Source organism: Mchenga conophoros, linkage group LG6, assembly GCF_057382185.1.
Source record: "Mchenga conophoros isolate Kocher_MC1m ecotype Shallow Benthic linkage group LG6, M_conophoros_male_GT1.1, whole genome shotgun sequence".
NCBI classification, from domain to species: Eukaryota; Metazoa; Chordata; class Actinopteri; order Cichliformes; family Cichlidae; genus Mchenga; species Mchenga conophoros.
In genome coordinates, this window is record NC_140531.1 from 30,969,802 (window position 1) to 30,994,647 (window position 24,846).

Here is a 24,846-nt window from a genome sequence, read left to right on the forward strand (position 1 = left end):
AAGGTGAGGGACCACTGTACATGTTATTAACCTTGTCTCACGAAGTCCCTTAGTAAAATTTTCTTAGTAGGTATAAAGCCAATTTAAGTCACTTGAGTGATAACAGTTTGCTTATGCGTGTCTTTTTAGCAACACACTGTGTGCTTTGGCTGTATGTGATTTTCTGCTATTGTGTGCACCTTTTTACATAGCTTTCATACTTTTACCCCCAAATGTTTCTCCTTTACTTTATTTTGAATAGATATTGATGTTTTGTGTTTCTGTGAAGGCCGAGGTATATTTGTGTATTTGCAAGTTTGTGTGCTTGAGCTGTATGAATATATTGCTTTACATGAAAGCAAACAGCAGGTTGCCCTCACATTTTCTAAAGAGCATGCATGCTCTTATTTTGATATTGACAGTTGCCACACTTTTACTGTGAAGTTTGTTTGTTTGCATTCAGGGAGAGCATGTTGAATAAGAAGTATCCCCCCCCCCCCCCCGAAAAAAAAAAATCTCCTTAAGAACCTTAGGTCTACTGCTTGTTTTGTGAACTGATACAGAACCATAGTAAGGAATAGAAAAAGAAATAAGCCTAGGAGGAAAAATAAGGTGCAGGAGAAAATGCTGTGATAAGGGAGTATATTGCAAAGTTAATTTAAAAAAAGCTACAAATGTCGCTTTATCTTACGCTGTTTAGCACCTGCTGGGCAGTACAAATCATCAGATTTTTCCTGGATACATAACAGAAATTTTGTTGCATCTAATTTAAAGAGAAAACATTTCCCCCAAATGCAAAGGCTAAAATGCACCTGATGACAAATTTCCTTTTCAAAAGTTTTTTCTAGTAGACAGTCATTCCAAAGTTTGAATTGTGCAATGACATACCCCACAACTTCTCATAGAATCGAAGCGATCACTGAATAAATATCCATAACTTTCCATGACACAGCATGCCCAAACCTAACCATAAAAAAACTACCATGAATAAATAAATATGCAATTCTAATGCCTTTACTCAGTTATATAAGCTGGCCCTAATGATTACATACTGGAATAAGCTTCCTTTTAAATCATAAACATATCACATTATTAATTGTTATACATGATATTTGGTCATCTTGTCTCTTTTCGACAGTCTGCAAGTATGTAATAGTTCAAATCACACCCATTCACAACCTTTGTAAATACAAATCATTTGACCGTGTTGTTTGTGTATTTATTTATTGGCACGTGGCTATAGTAGTACTAAAAACTTAAAAGCTCATTAAAGACAAAAGAACAGCAAAGTTATTAGCATACATTTTGTTTAAAAAAAACAACCAAAAAATATTCTCATGGGGTAGCTCCACATTTTTGATTTGACAGATTTTTACGCCAGATGTGTACAGGATATGTTATCCTGCGAAATTATAATGCAAATCTAAGACACTTTGAACATTTTCATGATGTGAAATACATCTCTTGCTCTGACAACACTGCTTGTTTTAGCTTGTATTTGCTCTGCAGAATAAAATGCAATGTAAATATAGAAAAATCCATAAATATCTATGCAGCTGAAAACATCAGTATTCTTAGTGCTGTTTAGTGGACTTTTTAATGCTTATGTATGCACAACCATCAGGGTTCTGTCACTGGAGTTTTCCAGAGTGTTCCAAAATAGATGTCTGCAATTAATGCAGATAGTGATGCAGTTCATCATTTATTATTTTGCTAATATTTCTCAACTGCGGATAACTTTTTTTTTTTTTTTTTTTTTGTCAGAACAAAACTTTTTATTAAATACATACCATCCCTTTTCTCTAGCAAGGTGCTTCCAATCTATGAAATGTAAATGAATGGTCAAGAAATGCACAGATACGGTAAATTAGGATTTGGTTTAAGTTTATTTAGCCAACTGAACTTAAATGAGTAGTCAGCTGTAGGAAGTTCTGCAATAAAAAAACAAACAAAAAAACCTCCTTAGACAAAGAAGATTCAAGTGTTGGCAACCATGGTAGGAGATTGCTACATTAATTAATACTCAGAGGTTTTGTATAGTTTGGGCGATACAGTATTTCTACAAGCCATCAAAAAGAAGGGAAGAGTTAGAAAAAAAAACTCACAAAAGTGGGGCCACAAAAACAGGGGAGAAAATCGAAAATAGAGCCTGAAATTGTGGGATCAGTGGGAGGCTTCAGCTCAGATATGTGTTTAGCTGTTCACCAGAAAAAGTCTAGGATTTGAAGAGGAAAAATATTTGATTGTGATAAAGAATAAATTTCAATCAGAACTGTGACAGATTTATTTTTCACTAAATGGTTTGTTCCCATAATATGAGCCCAATTTTCAACACAAGTGTTTGGTGTCCAAAAGACAGTTTGATAATCCACAAAAGTAAATAAATACTGCAAATATGAAAAGTTTAATAGCTTTTTCAATTTTAGAAAAAAATATATGATATAAAGAAATGTAAAAGAACAGAGGAAAAGGATGAAGATGACATCCCTCCCACACAATTATGCCTTGCTCAAAACATCACATCTTTACACACAAACATTTTGCATAATCGAGGCCATCCCCCAGCAGTGCATTGTCAGAGCAGTAAATGGAACATTGTGACTCCAAGTGAGAGCTAAATACAGAAAACTGCATATAAACCACACACTAACAGAAAGAGAGACATGGGGAGAAAGTAGATTGGAGGGGTGGGTTGTATAAGCTGAGTGCAAGAAAGAGAAACATAATCGCTGAGAGAGGAAGGGAAGGAATAGAAAAAAGAGGGAAAGGAGGTCACAGTGAAGTAAAGAAGTGAGAGGGAGGCAAAGAGACACATGCAGGTATAAAGAACAACTTCAGAAAGACTGAAAATACCAGATCTAACTATGCCAAGTTTAACATCCCAACATGAATTGCAATTTTTGGCATGTTGTTTGTAGACCTCTGATTGTGTTTCACATTTTTATTGGGAAGGACAAATGGTATAAATACAGTGTATTTTTGTTACACCTGCCTTACAGGTAAATAGATTACTGTGTAGGCTGAGTGTGAGGTCAGATAAATCAGCATTGCTCACAAATTTGGCAAAATAAACCTTTCGGCAAACTTATTTAGATTTGTTTTTAAGCCAGGTTTTAATGATGTGCTCAGAGATTTTGGGGGAGAAACAGTTGGAAGTTATGCTGTTTGTGTGTGTGGGGGGTGTATGTGCACGTGCACAATTGCAGGTCATGATCATAAACCAGAAGAACAAATGAGGAAGAAAATAACACCTAGAGTACACCTAAACCATCAGCACACATTCCCAGTGTTTGAGTACTTCCCAGCATACTTGTATGGTGTACCCAGTACATATAAAGGCTGTGTGGGCACAGAATGAGGCCCGTAACAGATTAATGGTTAATCCAGGTGCCAGCCATGCTTGGAAGACACCAGACACATTAGTTTGTATGCATTCTGACAGTGTAGAGCTGCATAGTGTAGGACACTTCATTTGCTGCTTCCACTTAATTTATGCTGAGCAATTAATCAAAAATTAACTAAACCCAACATTCAGAATTAGTAATCTATGTGATCTGACTAATCTAAGTACTTCTGTTTTCTTTGTTAATGTTTTCCTCAGTGGATATGTTGTCATGTGACTCCACCCCATCCAGCTTGTGTCACGGAAGCAATATGAAAAAAAGCACTGAGCCTAAACCACAAGTCAAACAGCTTATACTAAACAAAAATGCAACATATTTGAACACATTTTGCAAAGATGAGTGTGACATGAATGAGGACCCGCACACACAGTTCGCATGTTACTACACGTTTTATTTGTTTGTGGTTTTTTCCAACACTCGGTCGGGTGTGGGTGTGTGCCAGTCACACACACAACCACAGCTCAGGTCCTGGCACATCGTTCATAGGGGAGACATGATCAACTGATGGAGCTCAGGTGTGTGTCAGCCTCCTCCTCCCCTGCAGCTGAGCCACAAACCACAACCCGCCACAACGACATTGAACAAAAAGAAATTAAATGTAAAACCTGTGGAAAAAAACAGTTTTACTAATCAAAGGTAATACCATTAATCTGTTTCAGCATCTGGAGCACAATCATATTAGCAAAAAATATCCTAGCTTTAATAGCTGAGCAAATTTAAAGTACAAAATGTCCTTTTACTTCCCTCCTGAATCTAAAACTCGGTGTTTATTAGACTAAAAGTCAAAGGCTTTGGGATGATGTTAAAAGTAGCTTTCGGGGGTGCTTCATGGTGTTTTGGTGTTTTTCAACTTTTAGTCCTTCTGTATTTCACTCTTTCTATTTTACATCCACAAAGATCTTTCTCTAGTGACACACAGATACATGACTGCATCCGTTCACATACACACTCAAACACTGACTCTTGCCAGTAGGTCCTATAATTGTCCCCACAGGGACCCCATGAGGACCTATCACCACCACGGGAGGCACACAGAAAACTTAATTTATTCTGTTCTTGCTGTCCCTCTCTTTTTGATTCAGCTTTTCTTTTATGTGCCTCTGTTCCCTTTTATTAGGCCTTTCTCTCTCTTCCCCCTGTCTATGACATTTCTTTCTCTCTGCCACTGTACCCTTCTTGCTACGTCGGTTCTTGGTCTGTATTTCTCTCTCAATCCTGTACTGATGCTAGCTCCCCAGAGACAGGCATAGTTAGATGTAGTAGACTGCCTGGATAGGGCTTCACTTCCTGGGAAGGAAAAAAAAAATACCTGCACACACAGTGGAGATCTATATGAATGAATGAATGAATGAATGAATGCTTTATTGGCCATATGCAGGTTGCCCCACAGAGGAATAGGACCCCCCCCCCGACTTACACACACAACAACAAGACATCACATGGGAATACAGTCGGAGACCGGCAGCGTTGGGAGAATAACACTGAAAAAATTACACAACATTGGGAAAAGTACAAGAGGAAAAAAAGAGACCTCTTCACACGCTGGGCAACCTATGGGAGGACAGCATGAGAACAGGAAACAAAAAAAACTCCTCTGCACAGAGAGCACATTAATGTCCACATCACAACATCAGAGCACATGACAAGCCACAGGGGATGGATAGGGGGTGGGGGGTGATTCGAAGGAACACAGCAGTCGTCCTGCACCATGCTATCATTTCAGCGCGGCACGCAGACCCGCTGCCTTCCCCCGCAGGGACAAGCATCGAAGGCGTTTGGAAGGGAGGGGGATGAGTGCGTGCTTATCAGTGTAAGTGTATGTGTGTGCGTGTCCATAGTTCAGCTGAGACAGTGTCCTTCGCTGTATCAGGCTAAGTAAACAGTCCTCCAGCCGATCCAGGTGTCCTTCATGGGATGGGAAGAATAGTCATCACACAGTCGTTATCAGGGAGTTGTTTTGGTGGGCTCCAGCCTTGGGCCTAGCAGCTGGCGCCGTGGTGTCCAAATGTAGAATATTGTTGATTTCTCCTTTATGCGAGCAGCGCAAAAGGAGTTAGGTAAGATGTAGGAACAGTCATGTCATATGGAGCAAAACCTATTAAAAAAACAAAAGAACTGGAAAAGAGATGTGTGAGATTGAAAAATAGGAACGATGATATAAAATGACAACAAAAAAGTTCAAAGCAGCAATCATTAAAGAACTCCAGTCTTCCATGTCCTGTACTGCAGCTTCAAGGAATGCTGAAACATACAGGGGATGGGTGCCATAACTTTATTTTTTGCTGTTTGTCAGTTTTAGATTTATTACTCCTTCTTTCTGCCTCATACTTTCTCTGTGGTTCTCCTCTGGGGACCTGAGCTAGCTGAAACTTCTCCAACTCTGGCGCTGTAATTGAATAGCAGAGAGTTCTAATGGAGCATTAGGCTGTTCCTGTCTTGGCAGGACCTATTGATTTTGACTTTGCAGCATTGTAAACAGTCTCAGATAAATATAACTGAACGGATGCAGACCTTAGTATAAACTATGATTCTGAGGCTGTTGCTGTGGAACTGTTGCACTGTGGCTGGTATCACACGGTTTTGCTTGACGTTGATAGCATGTGACTTACGAGAGCTCAGGCTCACAACTTTCTCAGAAGAATAAATGCATGTAAAGTTCTATTCCTTTGTTTTTGTGTTTACATCTTTTGTTTATAGATAAGAAAATGTTTCAAAGCTCAGCTGTCAAGTACACTTGATTTTAATTGCAATCACCTGAAGCACATGGTGTAGGTTGGTTTCTTTATAGTTTTTCATTATGCTATTTTATTTGGGATAGAGCTCGGCATGCTTTTATGTCTACAGCGCTATTTATCTTTGTTCATTGTTGTTCCATCAAAGGGTCACCTTTCATTGAAATGAGTAAATGAATAAAATAAAACATGATAAAAATTGGACACACTGTCAAGTACAATAGCTAGAAATATTGTATTTGAATTGTTTGTGATGTGGGTCATTGAAAGTGCACAGCAGAGAGAGACTGATGCAATTTAAGGGATATTAGACACTGTCAGTATTTCATTATGCACAGCATAGCAATAGCAATATATATTTTTTAAAAATTCAGAACATATTTGACTAACTTTACAAGGTCCTTAAATTTTGTTAGGCTAGAACAGTCGCTCTCAAACTGTGAGGCAAGCCCCATGTTAACCGGCATAGAGTCACTGCAAGATGTGCTCTTATATTTGATTCTATGTTTGTGTCTGTCCTGTCTGCGCAAATGTCCAAATTCCTGTGTGTCCATTGTATAAGTCTCTGATACATATGTGTGTCCCAGATGTGGTCATGACCCATGTAAAAATAGACTTCATTAACATTTAATAGCATTTTTTAGAATGTCAGAAGAATGAAAGTCACATTGGCCCTAGAGACGAGAGAGGAAACGAGACAAAATGAATGAGAATATTAATCCCTTGCTCTTAAAGACCATTCAATTCCTCCCTCAAGCTGCTGTCTCAGAGGTCACATCATCTAAAAGCCACAACAAATCCCCTCATCATAAAACTTGACTGAAGAGAAAGGGCACATCATGCCATACCATGTTAAATCTAAGAATTTTAATAATGCTGTCATTAAAATAAAAATCGCTTGACCTAAAGTCCATCAAAATACTCTTCCAAGTTTCTTGTCAAGTTGTACCTCTGCCTTTGGCAGCAAACCAAAAACCCTGCATTAGCCAACAAGATGGTGTTGTAGCATCCAAATGCTTTATCCTACATATTTATATGGACAACATCAAAGTGAATTAAACTAACTCAGCATAGAACTTTTAATTTGTGTGCAGAGTACTGAGCTCTACTGCACTTTCATAGGCACGAAAACTGCAAGGATGAATATAATTTAATTTTTAAAAAAGCCTGCTAAGGAGATTAGTGTAATAATATTGGCCTATATTATTGAAACCTTGACACAATGTAAAAAGGAGAAAATAAGACTGGGATATTTTCCTAAGCCTTTCCTTTCTAAATCTGACTCAACATGCTAACTCTAGTGCTAATGTTGAAAAAGCAATACCTTCTCTTGAACAACTCATTTCCTTATAACCAGTCCTGGCTCAAGGCAGCACATCCCTCGACATCCATAATTGCTGCATTGCTGGCATAAAGACAGTAGTAACTATTGAGCACAAGGCTATCAACTCTGTGCCAGCACTCCAGTTAACATCTGATTTAGTGAACTACACACACTCAGGGTCATTCATAGCTGGCCGGGCATCTTCTTGAGTGCTGTTTTATTTTCGATTTCATTACCTAAATCTAAAGTTAGCCCCATTTAGCACTGTGCTTTTTCTATCCTTCAGTAACAACCATGACCTCAGATATATTATGGCAGCCATAATTTATGCAAAAAGAAGAATCGCAATGCTTCACTTTAAAGCATGAAGAGCTGATATTTCTCTGTATTTTCAACTTTGAATACCCTCCAATCTTGGTTTCTGAGTAGTAATTGGCATAGTGATCAGGCGAGCAGATAGCTTTGTACAGTCAAATTTATCTTTTAGCCCATAGCTATTTTCAATGATAGCATCAGTGGAAAATGAGGGCCTATATTAGGTAAAGGGACAGCCAAGATAGAGATGTTTCATTCTCAACCACGGAGTGCCCGTTTACTGAAGTGTTTTAAAGCATGTGTTGAGTGTAATCACCAGGTCATGTAGACTGCATAATCTGTCATGAGAGGAATTTAACTTCATGTGGCATGAATACAGCATGGTCACTTTTAAGTAAAGCGGTTGGTTTGGTATGGCCAAATCCTGTTAGCAATATCCACTTCCTTACGTCTTCTTTAAAATATGTTATAGATTCTGCTTAGCCAGTTATCATTCAGCACATACATATATACACACTTTTTAAAGTATATATACAATAAGTATGAAATTTAGTCTTCATAAAAAACTCCATTTACACACACTTCCACATGTATACAGACATATCTGCCTATACACTCAACTACCATTCATTCATATTTTCTATTTTGATGTGCTTGTGCTAAAATTACTCTCTGGCCTACCACTGTTAAAATATACCTAACTGACAGTCATTGTGTTTACGCACACCCAAGCACACACCTTGGAACCTACAGGTATTATGTTTTCACACATTGTTTCCATGGGAACACTCCACCGTGTGAAATTAATTAAGGGTGGACATTTGAATTAATTAACTAGGAGTGTGGCATTACACTTCTCTGGCCCTATGACATTAAACACACACTCACACTCACATACACACACAATCTTGCAGTAAGAATACACACAGATTCAATTTAATTACCAGTGTGCAGATCACTGGTACAATGTGGATCATCCCAAATTACATATTGTACTATGGCTGCATGTGTGTGTATGTAACATTAATGTGAGTACAACAGTATGTGCTAACTTAGCTGAAGTGGCAGGCAGCTATTACTGAAGCACACAAATTTCCAGAAGCTAATATTCGACCAAATACCTGTGTTTTCAGTTTAAAATGGGCACAATTCCCCCACCCACTGGCTTGAAAGACAGCTTTCTGCTCTGCACTGGAGCATAGGCAGCTCTAGTCAGTTGGAATTCATTGACGTTACAATTGTGACCCAGTTTCCCAGCAAAACAACACAAAAATAAATAAAAACTTTTGTCTCACTCGTGCAGAATAGCCAATTGTCCACCAGTGAATCTGCATACTCATCATAATCAAACTGAATATTGTTCCATGAAATTCAACGATGTGTTCACATTAGGCAAGTTCTCTGCAGGTCTGGTTTTGCTTTTACACAGAAGTAAATATCATTCATGCAAGCTATGTAAGCTATACTTATTATACACCACTGTGACGCCTTTATTCCGTAGCTAAATAGGTCATGAGCTGCCTATAGCAAAGTCCTGTCCTGTCCTGGGCAGACCCATTTAATCTTAAAACCACTATAGTAGCATGCTTTATTTCTATGTGCAAGAAGGGGAATAAAGTTAATAATATTTTGCTAAGAACTTATTACAGGTGGCAAATTTCCTGTCATGATAAAAAACAGCCTCAGGATGAGTAATACAAATGCATGGGCAGAAACCTTAATGTAAACTGAAGGGACAGCAGTTAATGCTTAAGGTCTAGTGAGTAATTCAAGAAAATAAATACATTCAAGATATTTAAGTGTCAATGTGTGTGTGAATGGGTGGATGACTGGCTGTGTAAAGCGCTTTGGGGTCCTTAGGGACTAGTAAAAGCGCTATACAAATACAGGCCAGGCCATATTTAGACTCTGGTGTGTCTTTTCCCTGCCTTCAAAGCAGTAAAACTTCTTTTTGCTGTTTTGTTGTTTTAGGGATTGTTGGTTTGTTGCAATTCTCCAGTACAAAGATTTGTTAGATGAGGGAGTATGTGTGCAGTTTTCCTGAAGTCTGTTCGCCAAGTTATTTATCTAAGCTGGTGTTATCTACTATTCATTTCTTATGTGATCTTTCCATATTGCCCCAAAAATTCTTAACGTGCAGAATCGATGCTGTCAACAATTTCTTGTTTGTGCTTTTAGCAAAGTATATACATAAAAAATGTAAACATTCTGAGGAACTTCAGACAACCTTTCAGAAAAGACTGAATACATACATAATCAAATAGATATAACAGAATTGCACACTGAATGGGGAAAAGTTATGGCCAACCATATATGTCTCATTTGAAGCAGGTCTAATCCAATCCCCAGAATAGCTGCAGTCTTTCTTTTCGACTCTACCGACCTCAGTGCTTAGATAGATTTCTTAAGGTAATTTAAGCTACTTTAGATTTAATTTTTAATTTAATTAAGGAATGAAGACGTAGATAGACAGACAGACAGACTGATAGACAGACAGACAGACAGACTGATAGACAGACAGATAGACAGACAGACAGACAGACAGACAAACAGATCTGGAGCCAGCGCAGTAACACAGCAATAGATCTGCCACTAAGACAATCCCTGTGCTGTACTCAAATGCCAAACTGGTACAACTGAGGTGATAACTGAAGAGCCTGTTTTCCCTTAAGATGTTGGAACTTGGCAGAACTGTAAAACAGGAAAGCCAATTATCATAGCAAAACAATGGAAAAATTCTAGGAGTATGAGGCTCTAAAGATGGCGTTTGGGAAATTCAGTATTCCAGCCAACAATAAATTGTCTGTAATTAAACTGGCGATTCATAGCTTAGCCAGAGGATTGTTCCATATGCTACAAACCTGAATTCTGAAATTACAACACACAGGATAATAAATGAAAATGCCCTTAAACTTTAATCCAAGGGCCAAATATGAGACACTTGGAAATTGAATTCAGTGAAATTCACTGTGTGTGTGTGTGTGTGTGTGTGTGTGTGTGTGTGTGTGTGTGTGTGTGTGTGTGTGTGTGTGTGTTTCATTTATTTTTTATTTTCTTCAATAAACAATGTTACAATATTGTTTATTGTCATATTTTTACCCTAAAACCCTCTAAGTCCATGATCACTGAATCATTTCTTTGACAGAGAATTACTTGAAAACACTTGACTACACATTAACTATTATTGGCAAACATAACGTATCAAAATCCAGGTGGGGTGTTGACAAAGCAACTGGTAAACATAATATGATTTCTCAGAGACACTAGTATGAAAGCGTTGGCTTGCCTGTTCCTGTTGCCTGTTTTATTAAACTTGATGCGCTATCTCCTCTGCATCATCAAGGTTTTCATTCCTAACGTGCTAAAGGTATTATTAAAAAGATTTTCACACTGCTCTCCTCCTTCTCTACAAATATGTTGGTGGTCAATAAGAGAAAATTTCTGTTACAATGATAAATCACAGAAGTTTATCTGTTTGCTAGTTGTAGCTCTGCTTCCACACAGGGCACCGCTCCTAGCTAATCTAAGAGCTGTGAAAGCAGAGCCAACTACACCCTGTCTAGCATCAGTCTCCGGCCAAAGACCTGGGTTTTATCCACAATACACATGTACAGGCACCCTTAAAAAGCTGCTGGAAGGTTCTAGTCATTGTTAATGTGGGACTGACAAACTTGTGAAATGGAGACACGCTACGGTTTCCAGTGGGATCCAAAGCAAGCGTGCTTCATGCAAAAATAGGAATGGATGCAAACAAGCAAAAAGCTTTATGACAGAGCACTGTTTGAGCTGAAAGGAGAGGGATCAGTTTACTTTGGTGTATTTTAATTGATGTCTATTTTTTGGTTTGACTAAGTACCCACTGCTTGTCCTGATAAACGGTAATGCATAAACAGTTGTTAAGACATACAGGACAACTGCTGGTTAGATCTCCAGGAAGATAAAGACCCAGATTACTGTGTGTGATATGCTGTAGAGTAAAACTATATAAACCAAAAACTTATAGGCAGTCCTAATATAAAGAGAGCAAAGACTTAAACTAGAGAGAGAGATAGAGAGGGACAACTTCATCTGTTAGGACTGGATTTCATGCAGTCTTATCTATCCACCCATCCATCCATCCATCCATCCATCTATCCACCCACATGGAAGTTATGTACAACCTCTGATGCACTTAAAATTATTCAGTTCCTTATTTTTTTTAAAAAAAATTCTGTTTAGATGTCAAAGAGTAGTGAATGCAGAGTCACGGTGTAAAGAAAATAAAGACTAGAAACAAAGTAACACAACAAAGGGAATTAAAATTAAGGGCTAAACATTACATAGAGATCAAGGCAATATACACTCAACAAAAATATAAACGCAACACCTTTGTTACTGCTCCCATTCCCCATGGGATGGACGTAGAGACCTAGAATTCATTCCAGATACACAATATAACCATCCCTCCCAAACAGTGGTCACAAATCAGTCCAAATGTGTGGTAGTGGGCACATCTGCTATATTGAGATAATCCATCCCACCTCACAGGTGTGCCACATCAGGATGCTGATCTGACATCATGAGTAGTGCACAGGTGTACCTCAGACTGCCCACAACAAAAGGCCACCCTGGAATGTGCAGTTTTGTCTCACAACAAAATGCCACAGATGCCACAAGCAATGAGGGAGCGTGCAATTGGCATGCTGACAGCAGGAATGTCAACCAGATCTGTCGCCCGTGCATTGAATGTTCATTTCTCAACCATAAGCCGTCTCCACAGGCGTTTCAGAGAATATGGCAGCACATCCAACCGGCCTCACAACCGCAGACCTCGTGTAACCACACCAGCCCAGGACCTCCACATCCAGCAGGTTCACCTCCAAGATCGTCTGAGACCAGCCACCCAGACAGCTGCTGGAACAATTGGTTTGCACAACCAAACAATTTCTGCACAAACTGTCAGAAACTGTCTCAGGGACGCTCAACTGCATGCCCGTCGTCCTCATCGGGGTCTTGACCTGACTCCAGCTCGTCGCCGTAACAGACTTGGGTGGGCAAATGCTCACATTCGATGGCGTCTGGCACGTTGGAGAGGTGTGCGCTTCACGGATGAATCATGGTTCACATTGTTCAGGGCAGATGGCAGCTGAGAATGTCCCAGTTCTTGCATGGCCAGCATACTCACCGGACATGTCACCCATTGAGCATGTTCGGGATGTGCTTGACCGGCGTATACGACAGCGTGTACCAGTTCCCACGAATATCCAACAACCTCGCACAGCCATTGAAGTGGAGTGGACCAACATTCCACAGGCCACAATTGACAATCTGATAGACTCCATGCGACGATGTGTTGCACTGCATGAGGCAAATGGTGGTCACACCAGATACTGACCGGTTCTGGGTCCCCAGACCCCCAATAGCGCAAAAAACTGCACATTCCAGGGTGGCCTTTTGTTGTGGGCAGTCTGAGGTACACCTGTGCACTACTCATGATCTCAGATCAGCATCCTGATGTGGCACACCTGTGAGGTGGGATGGATTATCTCAATATAGCAGATGTGCCCACTACCACACATTTGGACTGATTTGTGACCACTGTTTGGGAGGGATGGTTATATTGTGTATCTGGAATGAATTTTAGGTCTCTACGTCCATCCCATGGGGAATGGGAGCAGTAACAAAGGTGTTGCGTTTATATTTTTGTTGAGTGTATATCAAAGGAATAAATAAGCTGAAGCTTGTCACTAGACAACTTTAAAATTAAGTGATGAGAGAACAGCTAAAGTTGGAGAACAGTAAGAAGAAAATAAAAAAGACAGATAAAAGAAATGTGTCTTTGTATGTATCCTTTATTCCGTTTGTCCTATTTAGGCTTTCTTACCTTTGGGTCATTGTTACTGAATTTCTTTAATATCCCATCATTTACACGGGAAGTACAACTGAATACTAAGCACAAGAGATAATTTGTCATCAAAATAAAACAGGAAATGAACTTGACACAGACAGAGGGAAAAACACAGAGATGAGACTAGGACATGAAAGGGAACCAACATCGTCAAACAAGAAACCAAGAACTAGAACTATAGTTCTTGAAGCACTAGGAAATACTGAACTCAGAACAGTATTATACAGAGCATGAACTTAAATTATAAAAAAGCCCTCCAAAAATCAAAATGCCACGTCAAAGACCTGGATCATGACAAAAGCAGCACAATGTTGTACTGTATTTGTATTTTTTTATGGTGCACTGATAAAAAATTTAAAAAAGCAATAGATAGCATAGCGCTGTTAGCCAATGCTGAAATGCAAATAGTAGCTTACTATCTACTCCAATTGCAGTTTGTCAAAAATAAATGAAAAAAATAATCACAACATCCACAGGTTTGATATGTTTTAACAGCATATGTTGCAAGGAGATGGTTTTCATGAATGAGTGAATAAAATAGAATAAAACTGAGTACTGTGTACTCTGAAGGTTAGCAATGCTATACATTATATTTAATTTTGCAACTTGTTATAATAATCAGATTATGTTTTTAATCCAGAATCATTTTATATTCATTAAACTATTGAGTGACTCCTCATGTCCTCTGGATCAAGTCAACTGTAATTTGCACTTACCTGTAAGGAGGCAGTTATTATGAACAAATTAAGTCCAAGTCACTCTTGCATCTCTGTGGTACTTAGATGTCAGGCAGGAATTAGCATGAACGTGATGTGACACATAATGAAACATTGTATTCAGTGCATGTTACTAAAAAATAAATAATTTCCAACAGGTTTCTTTTTTTTAGTCCACGGGTTGGAACTATATTCTGTCCTTTTTGTCGTTGTCATCTCTTATTTCTCCTCAGTATGTAAATTCCCACTTGTCGCTCTCACACTCTCCTCTCATCTCTGTAAACCATTCCCATGTCCCATTTTATTCAATGTTTTGCCATCAAGAGAATCCACTTCATCTCTCTTATGTCCCACCCTTGTAAACCATTCCCAGTAATTATGAAGGCAGCAACTCGACTGGGGATTTCATCACATGGCTCAGAGCTCTGAGGAGAGGCCAACATCAGGAAATCCCTGTCACAGCAATGAGACACTAACAAACCACAAGATATACTGAACTGCTAGAAAATGAGCTAAAAAGCCCAGAGGAGCTCTGATTAAAACCTCAGTTTGGAAACGAAATGCAAGCACAAAGGTTGCCCCACTAAAGGATGTTAGAGATGGGGTTTGAAAAAACAATTATTTTCCTTGCTTGATTGTCTTCATGCAAAGAGTGATAAAATTGCATGGAATTTGCACGGCTAAACAAGCTTAGTGACTTATCATTTTGCAGCCAAAGAGCTAATTGTTACACTTAATTGGTTTTTGGCACAGAATAAATTATACAAATCCTATAAGATAAACACTCTAAAACTTTGGTTCATTGGAAAAAAAAAGTTCTGAAACATCTTGGAAATTCTGCCTGATTCCTTCTTCAAAGCTTTTCTAAGCGGACAAAGAATTGGACAGCATTTTTCTTGTACTGTTTAAAAGGCTTGGGTCTTTATAGAAAATAGGAACATGAAAATTCCCACCAGCCTCAAGCCCCCAGTGAATCAGAGTATTAAATTTGAAGCAGCCATATCCTTCCAACACTGCTTCTCTAGGGTAAGTAGGAAAGGCCTAGCATACATTATTCAGTGGTTATTACTATAGGATTGTGGCGTTGAGCAGGATAAAAGTAAGTACTGAGGGTAAAGTGAAAGACATTTAACTCACTGGTCACTTTGGAACAGATGGATTTATATTATTATAATTTCATTCTCTGACTGCATACATCAGTGACCGGAAAAACAAAACTATCCGGCTACAGACAGCGGTGGTGCTATTACTTATTTCCACATGAGGTTCAGTTATGTGCAATTTATTGTTTGCGCATTAGGCTCGAAATGGATAACCTTGAGGCAAAGGATAAACCAGCAATGATAACTGATATACATTAGCAGTAAACCTGCCGCCTGTAGGCTAACCATAGACCAGAGATGTAAGTATTTATTTCTGGTAGCTGCTACCTGATCCTGTCTGGCTTTGATGGAATGGATTGTCCTGACTTTGCAGGGGTGACGGGGTTAAACAGAAGCGTCTGTGTGGCCATTAAAGAAAAAAAAAATGGACTCTCTCACATATATATAAAGCAGAACTCACACACACACACACACACACACACACACACACACACGGGTTTAGCACAAATGAAAAGGGATCTGTTATGATCCCTTGGAGAATTGAGTTGAACAGGGACAGAAAGGAAACCACAAGAGGAAAGACGGATACCAGAGGAATGAAATAGATATAATGATTGGTATGAAATCTTCAATTAATTTTTTAATACAGTTTCATTCCTGAGATTGCTGTGCAGAATCTATGACTCTGCAGAACCAAGCTTAAACCCAGGTATTGGAAACTACCAAAGTACGAGTCCTTTAAGAGTAAAAAGTCAAATCCGGAAGTAGCCATATTATATTGTTTTCAGTAAAAAGTATTCAGAAACCGCAAGTCCGTGTTTAAGTGTGTATCTGTGTGTGCCGCTGAAGGTCTAAGAAACTGACCCTGATCAATAATCTATGAGCACCAACACGTCTGTGTAGGCAGGCAGAAATGCATGCAAGCAAACACAACATATGCATTTAGAAATATTCATGGACAGAATATAAAATATATTGTCTCACACTTTGCACACACACTGTGCACTTCTTCCACATATTGACTCGGGCAAACAGCAGTCACCGTCACCTGCATACTTTTACAAACAAAAACTTGTACAGAGTAAACTTATTTCTCTTTCACCTCAAGTATTTGAACCACAGGAGAATATTTCATGGTAAATGGAGCATTGCAACTTTATCTTCTCTGCTCTCCTCACTACCTCTATCCTCTGCACTTATCTTTTCTCTTTTCCTGTCCTCAAGCATTCCACAGGACACAGGACTTGAGGGAGAATTTACTTATATGGCCATGATGTAGCCAAACACATTTGTTACTACTGATATGGATGTTCTGCGTGTCTCCCTAAATGAGATGTCTGAATTAGGTTCTCAAAGCCTGTTAATGTTTCAATATAAATGGCATACTTTATTATAAATGCCTTGCTTGTGAGGACATACAGTTATACAGACCAATGTGGAGAGCAAAAAGAGTAAATAAAATAAACATTATAATCACTATTTCTTTTAAGAAAGCTCCAGTTTGTAATGCAGTATTGTAAAAAGTGGTACATCTAACTTTAGTATCTTGAAGTATTTCTTTCTCAGCTGGCATTTATTTTCCTTGAGCTGTGTGACTTTGTTGACTGGTCGCTTAAGCACCATACATTATCATGAAGAAGCAGAAAGCAGAGGGCTGACGTAGCGACTTCAGTTTATAGATCTATTTGGTGTCTCTATCTCTAAAACAGATGCTCTGTGGTTTACCCTACTCTGCCTCCCATCTCTATCTTTCTCCCACTCTTCTTTTTCTCTCGTTGCTCTTTGTAAGATTTATCACTCTGCAACCCTGGAGCCGGGAGGTCCCTGCGTACACCTCTTGTCCCTCTGTACCCGTACCTCTTTGTCCCACCCTCTGCCCTCAGTGTTCTTGAGGCCCTTCAGGCTTTCTCACATTTTCTTAATTTTTCTTTGTCTCTCTGTGGTGAGTAATTACCTGCTTTGTGCAGGCTAGTCTTGCAATGAAACCTGGTGACACAGTTGCTGTGTTTCATTTGGTATACTTCTGCACTTGCTATTTTAAGTGCATTAGTGCATTCACAGTAGATGCATTGCTCTGAGTACAAGGAGGGTATGATAACGGTGAATCAGATGTGAGTAGAATGCTATACACTTCTTGACCCGAAAACTTCAATAGTGACTGAGCTGGAGTCACGAAAGTTAATTTCCCATTGATTCTCCTCATGGACATTTCAGAAAATTCTCATGTAAATGAGACAACTATCTATGAGGTCAATAAAAGCAATGAAGAAATTTGCTTTAAAAAATGTCATTCCTTTTGACAGTGAAGGAACTGCTCATCCCATAATGCATTGCAATTCCCAGATTCCCCAAAGGACTTCTAACTTTCTCAGATTTAATCCGTATCATAATATTAATAGTATATCCTAGTCATCAGTGTGGTACAGTGCTCCATTCCTGACTTAATCACTCTCATAGCTAATAGCAAGTTTTCTTTGGATGGATACAAGATTGTGGTGGATTATCAAAATCCAAATAGAGAATATGAATGAGGTTTTTACTTACATAACCTATCTCTTGAGCTCTATAGTCACCATTCTGGCTACTTAGTAGAAAAGGACGAACTGCTAATTTTTAATCGATTCAATCTCATTCTTGTCTTGAGATTTGAACAGATTACACAGATCTCACATCTGTAGATAAAAGTCTTGTAACGAACACTGGTGACCAGTTAAATAGATGATAAGGCTTATGAATGGACATTACCCATACACACAAGGGCACTGCTAGTTTATTGTCTCTGGCTGTGGGAACAGAAAACACCACATTAGCACTGCATGCCACCAAGCACATTACTTATTTAATAGTCTATGCTAGATAACTGAATTAAGGTTGAAAGAGGAATTGGGAAACCCCCACAGGCATTTTATCATACAGTGTTTGATTAGTATTGTATTTAGCCCTGAACGATTTACTATATACTTGACTTAACTGATAAATTAAAACAACTTTGTAATTTTAACCGCATCAACAACAGAGCTTTAGAGGACATTTATAATGAAAAGGTTCCACACGTATCAATAGAGAGACATAAAAACACAGCAGACTAAACATAATCATTCTACTATATTGAGATCTCAGTTTTCCATAAATGAGTTTCCTCATATGTTGCATCACATTCAAAAAGTAACAATTCCTAAAGGTTTGAGTTTGAGGGGATATTGCAGAAGAAGCAGTCACTTGCATAGTCGGAGAGACAAACATGAGAATCGAGCTGACCAGAGACCAGAGAGATTAAAGCTTTTTTATTAGCATGACAGCCAGAAGTGTTGCTTGTTCAGCTTACATCCATAGCCATTTAGAGTCAGTCTGTTAGTGAGACAAGCAATCAGCACGACAGTCAGGAGAGCTAAAAGCTGTTATGATGCTGACGGCAAAGATGAATCAGTCAAATGCATCTTGTATGAGGCTTGACTATATTACTATCGAAACAGCTAATGTATGAAGTTAGACCGCTTGTGAGACCAATCATGAGAGACAGATAGGAGAGTTGAAAGCTGGAGTAATAACTAAATAAAAATCACTTTTGAACCATGTGTCCTGACCAGACTAGTCAGGCAGTCAGTGACATACCAATGAAACAGGAGAGCTGAGAGCTGCTTTTAGGACCCATCTGTACTGGGGGCTGGAGGCTGTGATGATGAGCCACCCGTCTACAGCTTATTATTACCTGACTAATTACATTGGCTACCTCAGGCTGGCAGCCCTATGCCTGTATCCATAATCAAAGCAAAAATTTAACTATTAACTTAATTAATGGTGCAGTGGTGTATGTTGTGTCAGCTCACAAGAGAGAGTATGGTGCTTGTGACTGTATTTGTTCCTCAGTGCATAGTTTGCATTATTCGATGAGATTTATGAGTGAGACGTTAACAACAAAACCAGAGGGACAATAATGGATGAACAACACAAAGCATATGTGAGATATGTATGGATATTTCCACGCTATACCTTTGCACTAGTACTGGTGGATTTGTTTTCTATGCATTTGATACGATACACATTGTATACATTTGTTTTTCCTTTTATTTATACCTTTTTCTTGCTACCCTGGTGTAAGGGTTCAGTGTTGCTCCAACCAAAATGTGTCCTCTAATAAATTAGCGGACCGCAACAATGTCTTTAAATTTTAAAAGCACAATCTGACAACCATAGCTAATTTACTTCACTAAAATAAAGTTTGTTACTTATTATTGTTTCATTGTAAACTTTTTCCCCCCTAAAATTTTGTTTTAAAAGCACTAGTTTTATATGTGTGTATATGTGTGTGCGTGTGTAACTCCGTGGTAACTTGCAAAGTGTGAAAAGAACAAAATTTATCTCAGGATAAATGTGTGTATTTTTCCATGCAAACAAGACTAAAATTATTTATTTATTTGTTTATTGCTAGAGGCCTAGCTCATATTTAAAGGAGCCAGTTTTTGCATATAATTGTCCTTTATACTGTTCAGGCTACTAGTGGTGCTTTCTTGTTCTGGGTAAATTGGAGCTAGTTTGATCAGTGTTAGGTGTCACTGCTAGCAAAGAGACAAACAACTCTTATTGTTTGCTGTTTGTGTGCTTTTGTGGCATAGGTTTTGGGCAATAGGCAAAGCTGAACATCACCAAATGGTAACTCAATTAGTATTCATACTAAATATGAACTATGATTGCTGAAACTGAGGTTTTTCTTAAACTTGATCTGCAGCACTCTCTTAGTAGCTTTAAGGGAAGCAAACAGTAACAGCAGGTTGAGTATTTATAAAGCAGCTGCCCTGGGCCCTTAATTATCTGAAGACTGCGTCTATAGAGCGTTCTTCAGATGGTAGGAACATGCTCTGAACTAGTACAGTGGGCGCTATGGGTAGATAATACATTGTAAAAATGTTGCCTTTATTTTCTACAGAGATAATAAAGGCTGCACACTGGGGTATTGTGTGTCAAATGAGTGAATAAAAGATCTTATTTTAATAGAATTAGGAATGCAAGTGACGAAAAGCTTTTGATTTTCAGTCTTTGATTACTGCTAATGTCTTTTAGGGGGAGCTGACAATTTTCTCATCAAGAAGGAGAAGACAGTATTGTTACTTTTTCATACATCGTGGGCAACATTCAGCTGTCGTATAACGACGTTAGCAACTGTTTAACACGTAGTCATTATTTGGAAACTTTATATCCATAGATTATATATGCATTTAATAGAATAAGACTTCCCATCAATGGTTGCGCTTTAAAATGACAGAGTCCTGCGCTAACACAATAAGACCAGGCATGTTCGTCCACACCGCCCATTGAGCTGGAATGATTCAAGGCATATTACATCTGTCATAGTTTTCAAAGCACCCTTCGCTTTTAACAGAGTGGAAAGATAATACAGTGAAGCCTATCACACGCCCCGTTGAAAATAATTAATCCAGCGTACATGTGTTAGGAAATAGAAGAGAGACGCATTGCACAATAAACTGAGTGGAGCACTCATTTGTTGTTTAGCAAATTTGTTACCCGAGTCTGTATGAGTGGATTATGTGTTTCTGCGTACACATGCACACAAGCTTGAGTGCTTTGAACTGCACCTAAGTGCCCTTTCAGGTGTTAATGTTTGCATGTGTTCATATCTAGAATGTGCATTTATCAAAGTGTGTATGTGAGGTGTACAGTCATACGCAAACGTTGTTTGCCACATGTTGTCTTGTGTACGTGTAAGGCTGTTGTATGTGTGTGTGTGTGTGTCTGTTCATAACTTTGTGTACCCATAACACTTATGTTCATGTTTGCATTCGTGACTCCCAGGAGCCCCTGATGCTCTAAAATAGAACACAGACAGGTGTGCCATATTAGGAATTTGGTCTTCACTTGCATAAGCAGAACAATAAATATCCATCCATAACAAATAGCACGACAGAGAATGGGTGGGTGAATGAGGGAGATTCAGTCAGAAGAGGATGGAAAGGGCCCCCCCCCCCATTTCAACGGATCAACGACTTTCCAATTTTAACACAATACTCATTTGGAATTCAGACCAGAATGCAGCAAGATATTAATTTGGGGAAATCAACAGAGAAATTGGGTCACCTGTGAGCTATTCATTTCAAGCAGCCAAAACAAATAAGCAATTTAAAGGGTAAGAGTGAGAGACGCAGGGCAGAGGAAGAGAATAAAAAAAGAAAATGATGCAAGTGCAGAGATGTAATGAAAGAGGTGGAAACTTGGTTAAGTATATAAGTGGGAAGAGTCAGCAGACTGGGAAGGGCTGGGAGCGACAGCCGAGGTAGCTCTGAGAGAAGGACCCAGAGAGAGAGCGATGTTAGATTGTTTTTGTAAGCCAATGAAAATGGCAGACATCAGGTTTGCATTCATTGCAACACATATCCACTCAATGTAAACCAAAGTTGTCCCAGTCAGACTTTAAAAGAGGAAAGCAGAGGTCAGGGTCACAGCTGTATTTATATCATTTAGGTTGAGAATAATTGGCTTTTCGCAGACATACACACAATTCAACACAAGCAAACACAATCACAGATGGATGCCATTTTGAATGGATTATGTAAATTGAGTGCAAAGGATCCGGTGCTGGCAGAGAGGAGAGGGAGTCAAGAGTGAACTGTGGAGGTTGATACAAGTTATGACAGTACTGGCTGGTTGGTTGAAAGGTGTCCAGTGAAGCAAGAGCCTACAAGGCACAGACAGAAAGTAAAGTAAATAGGTGTAAATGAAAACTATGAAGCTATTTTGGTATTCGTGGTTATGTTTGTGAGAGTCCAATAAATCTACATTTTGATGTTATTTTAGTCATCTCTCTCTCCTCTTCTTTATAGGACAGTCCACTGATCCTCCAGTCAGACAGAAATGTGACTGTCAATGCTCGGAATGAACAGGGACAACTGACTGGTCAGCTAACTGTGGGTAAGACATACACCAAAGACATACAAGATTTTCTCTTTAAACAACCTCCAAACCGGATCATTTCTCTAAGGCATTGTTTGTACTTGAATTCCTAAATACATTCCACTGCTTTCTGTTTTGCAAACCGAATGCTATCTGTTTCCATTGGCGTGTTTCACTGAGGCTGAGAGCCGGGCTCTTTGGGCTTTTGTCTTGACTATATCATCTTTCCAAGCTCTTATTGAATTAGTGAATGTCCTACAGAATACAGAACTCAAAGGACATGTAGTGTCACGGCTGCACAGCAGTCGTGTGGTGAATTGAGTAAAGGATCCAAGATGCAGGCACTGACTGGGGTGCGAGTGAATATTTATTTGCAGATGTGATAAGGGGACAAAAACAGGAGGAGCAGAGCGGGGAGTAAACCAACCTAAACTGGGGAAAACTAAAGAACTCAACTTAAACCAAACACGCACAGGGGGAGGAACAAAATACACAATGAAAGATGGCGGAGAGACGTAGACTAAACACCAGGTTACACAGAATGATGCAGACGGACACGGAGTTAAACAGACGACGCGACAGAGAGCACAGGAAAACACAGGGCTTAAATACACGGGCAGTAATCAGGGAATGGGCCACAGGAGGGAGACACAGCTGGGAGCAATAAGGCTAACGAGACAGGGGAGAGGTAAAACTGAACACACTGACATGAGACATGAACTTTCAGAATAAAACAGGAAACTAACAGACACAGAGAATCAGACAGGACACTGAACATGACAGGCAGACTCATGAGCAGACACAATAACACCATGGACAGACAGAGGGAACACAGAGAAGTGGGAGCAGGCAGGCAAAGAACAGAAACCTAACAAATGGCAAAATCACAATAGAATACACACTCGGAATGAACAAAAGCATAAGGAAACACAAAACACTGAGTCCTCAGACTCAGGACCATGACAGTATCCCCCCCTCAAGGGCTGGCACCAGACAGCCCAACAGAAACACAAAAACGGACCAAAACCAAAAAAAACCCCCCACGAAGCAAAAAACAGAAAACGACCCGACCAGGGCGGGCGGTGGGGGTCCAGGACGGAGGGACACAGTCCGAAAAGGCCCAGACGGACAAGGTCAGGGGGCCGACCCGGAGGCCAAAACAGTTCAGTTCCGGGGGCCGACCGTGTGAAAGGCAGCGGCAGTGGGGCAGGTCCGGAGGCCGGCCACGCAGTAGGCAGTGGTGTGGAAACAGTTCTGGGGGCCGACCGTGCAGACGGCAACAGCGGCGTGGAAACAGCTCTGGGGGCTGACCGTGCGGACGGCAACAGCGGCGTGGAAACAAGTCCGGAGGCCGGCCACGTGGAAGGTAGTGGCGGCGTTCAGGAGGGCGTTCAGGAGGGCGTCCACGGTGGCGGAGATGCCCAACAAGCGGCCTGGCAGATGACCGACGATGTGGAGGTGGTAGTAGGGGACCTGAAGGCTGCGTGGCCCCTGCAGCCCCAGGCGAAGCGGAGGCTGGACCAGACGAGGCGGAGGCGGAGGCTGGACCAGACGAAGCTGATGAGGACGCTGAAGCAGAAGCTGGACCAGGCGAGGATGAAGCGGAGGCTGGACCAGACGAGGATGAAGCGGAGGCTGGACCAGGCAAGGATGAAGCGGAGGCTGGACCAGGCGAGGATGAAGCGGAGGCTGGACCAGACGAGGATGCAGAGGCTGGACCGGATGAAGCCAAAGCAGACGCTGGACCAGGCGACGAGGATGAAGCCAAAGCAGATGCTGAAACCGGACCAGGCGAGGCCGAAGACTCTGAGGCCGCAGCAGGCGAGGGTGATGAGACTGCAGCTGGTGATGAGACTGCAGCTGGTGATGAGACTGCAGCTGATGGCTGGACGGGCTCCTCGGGCCCCCCAGCTGACGAGGCAGAAGGCTGGACGGGCTCCTCGGGCCCCCCAGCAAAAACAGTCTCAGACCCAGTGGGCACTGGAGCCCCTGGCACACACAGAACAGAACCAGCAGGCACACGGGCCTCTGGCAGGGACGCAACAGAACCAGCAGGCACGCGGGCCTCTGGCAGGGACGCAACAGAACCAGCAGGCACTCGGGCCTCTGGCAGGGACGCAACAGAACCAGCAGGCACTCGGGCCTCTGGCAGGGACGCAACAGAACCAGCAGGCACTCGGGCCTCTGGCAGGGACGCAACAGAACCAGCAGGCACTCGGGCCTCTGGCAGGGACGCAACAGAACCAGCAGGCGCGCGGGCCTCTGGCAGGGACGCAACAGAACCAGCAGGCGCACGGGCCTCTGGCAAACACATGGCAGACGGCAGCTGCACAGAGCATTGAGTCTGCTCAGGCAGCGACGGCCGGGTGCCGTCCCCAGCTGGCTTCTTAACCGCCAGGGGTCCCGAGTCTGCTGGGGGCTGAGACCCAGCCTCTGGGGAGGCCCTGGGGCGAGTAACAGTCTCTAAATTAGCCAGTTTCTGA

At 40.7% G+C, this 24,846-nt stretch overlaps 1 protein-coding gene across 2 annotated transcripts in view; it reads left to right on the forward strand.

Annotated features, from left to right (window-relative positions):
* LOC146572915 (zeta-sarcoglycan-like) overlaps positions 1–24,846 on the forward strand; it is a 392,767-nt gene that overhangs the window by 275,616 nt on the left and 92,305 nt on the right. For both annotated transcript variants that reach the window (XM_085277367.1, XM_085277368.1), the window contains one exon: positions 22,294–22,381. In XM_085277367.1, the coding sequence (XP_085133493.1) occupies positions 22,294–22,381 (88 nt within the window). The remainder of the gene's footprint in view (positions 1–22,293; positions 22,382–24,846) is intronic.